At 33.8% G+C, this 8,202-nt stretch overlaps 1 protein-coding gene across 2 annotated transcripts; it reads right to left on the bottom strand.

Annotated features, from left to right (window-relative positions):
• Positions 1-4: 4 nt before the first annotated feature.
• Positions 5-8,057, bottom strand: LOC110445966 (transcription factor BTF3 homolog 4-like). 2 transcript variants are annotated; one of them, XM_021490877.1, is made up of 7 exons: positions 7,955-8,057; positions 5,479-5,539; positions 5,191-5,304; positions 3,541-3,649; positions 2,264-2,362; positions 916-975; positions 5-418 (listed from the first exon to the last, which is right to left on the bottom strand). In XM_021490877.1, exons 2-7 carry the CDS (start codon positions 5,530-5,532, stop codon positions 378-380), a joined length of 477 nt encoding a protein of 158 aa, XP_021346552.1. In that variant the 5' UTR covers positions 5,533-5,539; positions 7,955-8,057; the 3' UTR covers positions 5-377. The 2 variants fall into 2 exon arrangements, with proteins under 2 accessions (XP_021346552.1, XP_021346551.1); XM_021490876.1 differs by having other exon boundaries at positions 916-978.
• Between the last annotated feature and the right edge of the window lie 145 nt (positions 8,058-8,202).

Here is an 8,202-nt window from a genome sequence, read left to right on the forward strand (position 1 = left end):
CAAATTGTGAGAAAGAATCTTTATTTATACTTGGACATAGGTCAAGATATCTTTGTAAAAACAGCTGTTTGTTGTCCGGTGTCCAAGTACTGTAGTGAGTGGATTTATTATGAAAGGCGTCCATAAAATGTTTTCCTCTAGTAAATATTATACAATAACGTAATTCTGTCAATCTTCCTTCGACAGGTAATAAAAGCATCACTTTTCTTGTGATGATTTTTTCTATTGCGACCTTGTCTTCATTTTTATCGTCAGTCTGTTGATAAAGCGTTAAAACTGGGTCAGGGTAACTTTTGATCTTCACACAAGTCCAACAGCTTTCATAGTACAAAACCAGTAGTGTCTGAAAACATGCATTTAATGTTGAATCTTTTAGCTCATTCACCTTTGGATGTCTCATCAAAGTTTCCAACCAGATCTGTAAGTAACAAAGGGAGGCAAATAGTATATATCATCTTTGAGATACATTTCTTATAAATCTTCTAAATTTTTTAAAGTAACAGGCTGGTTATGACAAGTGAATGACGACAAGAGGCATCCAAGTGCCTTAACAACGGTCTCCAGAGTTATATTATTTGCTATTGAATGTGAAATATAATATCTCTTGTCAGTTAGCCAATTTTCCTCATTAGCCAACCTGGGGTAGGTCTGACGATCTGAATTTCTGATACATCTAACTTCAATTTCATCATAATTATTCCAGCCAAGTTGGAATTATTTCTTGTTGCAAATTGACAACATCAAAGCAAATAGTGGAAAGCATAATGACACAATTGAAACATAACCACAGACCTATGTACATGTACAAAGGGCAGCATATAGCAATGACTGAAGTACAACTTTAACAGGCATAACACAGCTCCATTCAGGAGTAATTCTTGTATATAAAATATCCAGTTGGAGGCTTGTTTTTACCTGGAACTCCGTCTTCATCGTCATCAATGTCTTCTGTGGCAGGCTTGCTGTCGCCAGAGCCTGCTAAAATAGTAAACAAAGCCAAACATAAAATACAATATATATATTATAGTAATAATCTGCAATCAGAGTTTTCTGATTTCTGGCCGTCATATTTTTCTTCTGATCAAAGCTAAAAATGAAAATATGCAAATCTAATTTTAACCGATTCTTAGGATGGAATCAAAGCTGTAATTAATCTTATCTGATGTGAGCAATGCATTATATTATTTAGACATTGCATATCTCTATCAATGAAAATAATGATGGTTTTCATCAGCATGATTTGTTGCAGAACAATTTGTAGCATCAATGTCTCTACTTGGATATGCTCCTATACCTGTATAGTGCCCCATCAAACCTAACATTGTCTGGGAAGCTTCCACAAATCAGATTGTTTAAGTGATCGTAACCTTATTTTTCAAATATGCACCAACTTCATCCATCTTCAAACTTCTTTACAAAGTAAAGAATGTCATTTCATTTAGATTAACATAGAAACTATGGCAAAATCGTTGTTGTAAACAGGACTGCCCTTTCTATCTTAACTAAGCAAGAGATCTACTTATTTTCTACCATGAATGCCAACTCAAATTTCTTAATGACACCAACAGTTACAGCAAAAACAATAATGAGAGCCATGACAGGATCAGATCTACCATATTTCAATACATTTGACCACTGCGAGGTTGTGGCCACGAATGTGAGGTAACATCATTACCTATAACCCTGCAAGCTATATACCTGAATATCATTCATGTGAACGAGTCATTTAAAGATTTTAACACATTTGACCCATGTTCACCTGAATGTAGAACAAGGCTTATACTTGAACACCATAGACAGCTTTGACCAAAACAAGCTACATGGTCAATTTCAAGATCTTGGTCTTGCAGTTCTTGAGCCATGAATTGAGTACTTTTTTGTCCATTTTCATTATACAAGTGTATCATATCAAACATTATGATATTGTAACATCAGTGTATCGTTACAGCCAAAGTATTTATCAGATCTGGCACTTCTACCATTCAACAACATTGAAAATATTATGGCTCCAGGACTCTGGGTTCTCAAGAATATTTTGTTCACATCTAAAAATGACGGATGGCACTTTGTACCATGCGAGCTAAATTATACAATGCATTGACACATCTTGTTCGCTTATTTAGATTTTAATTTTAAACTTCAGGCGAGTTAAAATTGTTATGTTTTTGTGACAATTTCATGTTGGTGCCTCATATTTAAGTCACAGCTCTGCCGGAGATGTTAGCCATCTGAGACTACTTTTATCTACAGTTTGGACACCTACCTGACATACTACCCGTGACAGAGGATGCTAGCTTTTTGAGACTACTTAAGCTTTCAGCTCCTAGTTGATTAAGAATACCTGGCAGCATCTCAGCAATTTCTGTAAACACAAGGAAAAAGATGTTGGACAGTGAATATAATGTATTAATCACACACACACTTAAGTTATAGGCACCATTCTGTATTTTATAGAAAATATCAATATTATACAAACTGACAATAGTTCTTTATAGCTTGGAATTGTTGGCATGCAGAAATTTCATTAATATTTTAATAAATTATGAAATACCATGATTTTTCTTTTATCTCATGCACCCCTGAAGACAAATTTGAACTCTTCCAATTCAAAGGTTGGAATAGTCCATTATAAAATTTCAGGGGTGAATGAGTTAAGTCTTAACTAAAATAAGAGGCCCAGAGGGCCTGTATCGCTCACCTAAATATCTAAGCAGTCATAGCAAAACATTCTTATTAAATATTATATATACTGTACTACAAATGTTTCCCTCGCAAACTTTGTCGGCTCCATCTTTTGAAACTACCGGTCAAATAAGATTCTATGCTTTTTGGTTCTTCTTCAGAAGTTGCTTGACATATTTTCCCCTGTGATCTTGTAAGTAGGTCAATGTCATTTTCCTTCTCAAACTTTGTTAGCTCTATCCCAAGAAACTACCAGCCAAATTTTATGAATCCATTCCTTCTGGTTCTTCAGAACAAATCCTTTGAAATGTTGACCTCTGTGACCTTCAAAGAAGGTTGAGGTCATTTTCATTTGCAAACTTTGGCGAGCTCTATCCTAGGAAGCCACCAGCCAAAATTATAATTTTATGCCTTTCAATTATTCATAAGTCGTTTGATGTTTTTGACATATTTGACACCTGTGACCTTGAAAGTGGGTCAAGGTCATTTTCATTCTCAAACTTTGTCATGCTCTATCTCAGGAACCCAAAAGCTAAATATGAAGGTTCTATACCTTTTAGTTTTTCAGAAGAAGTGGTTCAAAGAGTTTGACATATTTTACCGCTGTGACCCTGAAAGCAAGTCATGGTAATTTTCATTCTCAAACATTGTCGGGCTCTATCCCAGGAAGCCACCAGACAAATATGAAGATTCTTAAACTTTGTCGGGCTCCTACCAACGAAACTTTCAGTCAAATATCATGGCTCTATGCTTGTTCATTCTTAGGATGAAGCTGTTTAAAGGAAAAGTTGACGGACGGACGACGGACGCCGCACCAAATGTCATGAACTCAGAAAATATATCAAGTTGTCCACTTACGTTTGTTCTCGGCCTGTCCAGTGATTGCAAATGTGTTTGCAGCAAGAGAGGCTTGCACTTTAGGGTTATTGAAATGGATGACCATACCATCATCCTTGATCATGTTCACCTGAAAGTAACACAGAGGTTAATTTATACAAGGCATTCATTGTAAACGTTAATTGTAACTTCTTTAAAGTTGGGACCAATGCACAAAATCAGTGTGCGAAAGTAACGACAGACCAATAGACCATGGCTATGTGGTTTAAAAGATTTTCGGCACGTTTACTAACATTTCAACTGTACTTTGTTTGCTTCAGTATCCTGTGCATTGCTGATTTCATGTTTTAAGATTCTTCAGAATTTTTCAGCTTGACAAAAAAGTACTGCAACATCGTACTCTAAAGGTACCAAAACTTAAAGAATGTATACACATTACCTCATCATCATTGTGTAGCCATTTCCATGTACCTTCCAGTGAGAGAGAATCAGTTTGATTGATATTAGTTGACTAAAACAGTCGTTACTTGAAAATCCAAAAAGGTTTAAGCAGACCTGTTGTATATTGGACTTGAACATTTACTTTCACCATTACAATATATCTAAATATTTCAGTTACCAACATCGCAATTTTGTGTGTGCTGCGGTTTGAAATAGAGACTCCAGGTTTAAGGGGGACATTATACAGACAGAATTTATAATTTATGTGGGATGTATACAATCCCTTGCTATGGAAAAACCACTACGACCAGTGTCAACAAAAGTAGAATGTTTTTTAAGTATTACAATCATTCTTTCCAGTCATTTTTTAGGACGAAAGCCATAAATATTTGCTTTTAGACATATCTAAAATTTAACCTTTTCAATTAATGCAAGAAATCCTCCAAATTAACAATAATTTGAATTTCTAAAACTGTTATGCATCGTCCTGAATAAAAAATATATGTGTCAGTACTCTTGTATCTAAATCTGATTTGCCAGAAGCATGCTGCATAGGCAAACAAATGCCACAAATCTTATGAAAAATTAGACGAAATCATTTAATTTTTATACAAGTCTCAAATAAACTTACTGAATTATTAAGGCCACTGGAAATATCTAGCATATCTGTGTCTGAAGTGAATGGGTTAGATCTATATAATTCATACTTTTAGTTTGCCTACGGCCATGAAACCTTCCTGCATTTTTTTTTATTGAAATGGGTTCAGTGGTTTTAGGAAGAAGTCAAAAAATGGGAATGGTCTATCAGTAGACAAATTTATGACAAATGCGAAACGTCAACTGGGACTTTACCCGAGGTGACCTTAGATTGTGACCTAAATGTGAATCTAATTTCACCAATCTCCAACACTTGATTTCCCCCCCAAATATGGACTACAATTTAATACCATCTAAAGGACCGAAGTTGCTGTGTTGGTAGAAGACAAAGTAGCAAGGGGTTTATCAGTGTACTAATTAGGTCCATTTAAGACATTCCCAAACAAACAAAAGTGGGTGATTTTCATGATGTAATAAAGATAAGATAGGCTATTAAAAGACAAAAGTCCTGTACAGTATCACATATTCATTTGATAGTTGTTATAATGATTCTTCAAATTTCCTACAATGGTTCTTACATCAATGATTTCCGTCCTAATTCACCCCTGGTAACCAAAGAAACATGAATCATACCTCTTCAATCCCTGGGATGTTACTAACAGAAAGTTTCTTCAATGAGCTTTGTAGTTTCTTATCATCTGTTGTTGCTGTACGATGCACCACCTTCTTCTTCCTTCTTGCAGTACCCTGAAGTGAAAGCATCATCGGCATATGAATATGCAAATACTGACAGATACAGTGGAGTCATTTCATACCGATCCATAAACAACAAAAAAATACCAATCTTGGAGCAACATTTTTTTACATTTTTTTTTAACCATAGAAAATACAATTGCTGTAATTGCATTGATTAGAACATACCTTTCCTCCTATGCGTACTTGCTGTTGCAGCTGCTTTAACTTTTCAGGATTCATATTTAATCTGCAAAAATCAACGAGATTTGTTCAAGTCATCTTAAAAGCAATTGAAGATTTCATCATCTTTTAAGGTTACAATATAGCTTAACTAGCCATTTTTAGTTTACAATGCATGAAAATAGTGATCTTATACTAACAAGTGTATAATTTTATCCAAATTTGGTCTATTATCCAAACATGAGATGCATTACGTACTCCTCCACATATCTTTTAAATGTACAGACATGCAAACCTATTTTCTTGGTGAGATTTGGTAATCTTTAGTAAGTCAGTGGGTTTAGCAATAGCTATCATCCCTTTTGACAATAAACAACAATAATACTGAAGAGATGGTAGCAACTGCAAGTTTCTGACTTACATTACAAGAACGCCCATTCTCCTCCTCGCTATTAATTATTGCAGCTCAAATTCTTTTATGGAGTTTGTGACCGTTTATTTGTGCCATAGAGATGTTCTGCACTCATCTTGGTTCCAGAAACTCAAGTTTAATTGTACTACTATATTTATGTATATATCAAAATGTTTCTATTTAGAGCTACTTTACACCACTTTATAACTCAATGAGTAATGAAGTTAATCAAGTTATTGATTTTCACAAAAAGGTTAGAATCCACAGAGAATGAAGAAACTCAATCTTCCTTTGTTATCGCACCAAAGGGCAGGTCAGGATATGATGAAGCTTTACAAGATATTGAATCAGATTTATGATAGGGATGCATGTTGCTAGGTAAAACTATGGAAAGAAGTCTCAACTTAGCATTAAGTTATATATATAGTTTTAAAGGAAATTCTATAAAGAATTTCCCATAACAAGGTAAAATGTCTCCAAGATGTAACGTTTTACACTCAGAACTGTCTAATTATGATTTACAGAGATAAAACATCTCTGTAAACCGGGCTAGCAAACTCTTTAAATCCTTCCTAGATGTGTGCTAACACTTTTGAGATGTAAAGCAATGTTTTCAACATTGATCATGGAATAGCGAACACTAGCCCGAGTTTCCTCTGGTGCCCGACACCAGACTTGGACATTTTGACAGATAGATGTCTGGTGTGGGCCTGAGTTATGAGGTGCTGACAACAAAAATCTACTTTGACATAACATATTCCACACATATATTGATAAATGTACATGCAGTATTCTTTATAGACACATTCAGAAAATCTCTACTTTTTTTTCAAGAGATGATTTTAGAGGACTTCCAAATTATGCATACGATAAACATTATTATCTTGTCAAGTAAGCAGAAAATGCAAAAGACTTTTTCTAATTCCTGTTTGGTTTTTTTTTAAACGATTCTTTTTCTTATTGTAGTCTAGCATCAAAGCAATGTAAATTCTTGAAAATAATATTAATTAACAGTTTACACATGTATCCAGTTTATCTGATAAAATGAATAATCTTATTTTTGTAAATGTAAATTTACGTTAATTTGGATGTCTCTCTGCCTAATGGTTAAAAAGAACTTGTTTTGTTTAAATTTCATTTCCTATTTGAGGAATAAAAAAAGTTACTGTAATACAGTTACTCAAATGTAGGATTTGTGTCTAATCTGTATAAAGTGAAATAACNATTTTCAAGTGATTTTCTTTTTTAAGGAAAACGAAACAAAGTCGCTTTTAAAAGAAGATTGTATCATTAAGTTGATAACAAAAGACATTAAATATGGGTATTCTTTTTAAAAAATAATGATGTAAAAAAATCGGAAATTTTACATTTATGAAAAATGAAAATAAATATCTAAATGTATGCTTTTTGTAGTCAACATTACCATAAACCTTATTGTTTTATGCGACTTTGCTTTAATTTAATGAAATTTGAAATCTGAGAAAATATAGCTCAATACAGCTATAATTTATAGGTGTATATAGCTATATAGGTCTTTATAGCTATATAGCTCAATCGGCAGAGTGTACTGGACCTGAACAATGTGTTGTTACTCAGCTGTCAAATGCAATACAATTTCAATATTTCTCCTTTCGACTGCAAATATCTTTTGACGAATTTTCATCCGATAACTTGTATAAACATGTGCATCGTACCTTACAACGCATTTCCTAATATGTCAGTAATCGTCGATGTCTATAATACCGTTTATTAATTAAATATAAGATATAATAGAAACAAAAGTTTCACACATTCAGGCAAATACACAACGACAAAGTGATAAGGTGACGTGTTGATTAACCGTGGAGTCTTATCGAGCTGAATGAAAGTGAACGGATCTCTAGGGTGGAATGTCAATGCTAATTTATCGGTTAACAAACACAACGCCGTGTGATCGTCAACATCAACACTGATTTGGACTTCAAGTATGCAATTGTACAACAAATAGTCCGACAGTATCGACGTTAGTCTGCATGTTTAAGCGTACAGTGAAGATGGAGGTGTTATTTCATGTCAGTGTATTGTATTTACCCTGAGTTCTGATCAACAAAAATGAAGACCCACGAGGTTTTCTATGGCCGCCGCTGAAGAGGACTACGTCATCGTTATTTGTGTAAAAGTCTTAATATAAAATCAATCAATGAATTTCTGAATATTTATGATTATAATAAATACTTGTATTCAATCAACCTTTGTAGATAAATATTACATAATATAGTGTTGATATGTATTAAAATCCTAGTGCATAAATGACATGTAAAAGAGGAATATAAATTTTA

This window comes from Mizuhopecten yessoensis, unplaced genomic scaffold, assembly GCF_002113885.1.
Source record: "Mizuhopecten yessoensis strain PY_sf001 unplaced genomic scaffold, ASM211388v2 scaffold2429, whole genome shotgun sequence".
In the NCBI taxonomy this organism is placed as follows: Eukaryota; Metazoa; Mollusca; class Bivalvia; order Pectinida; family Pectinidae; genus Mizuhopecten; species Mizuhopecten yessoensis.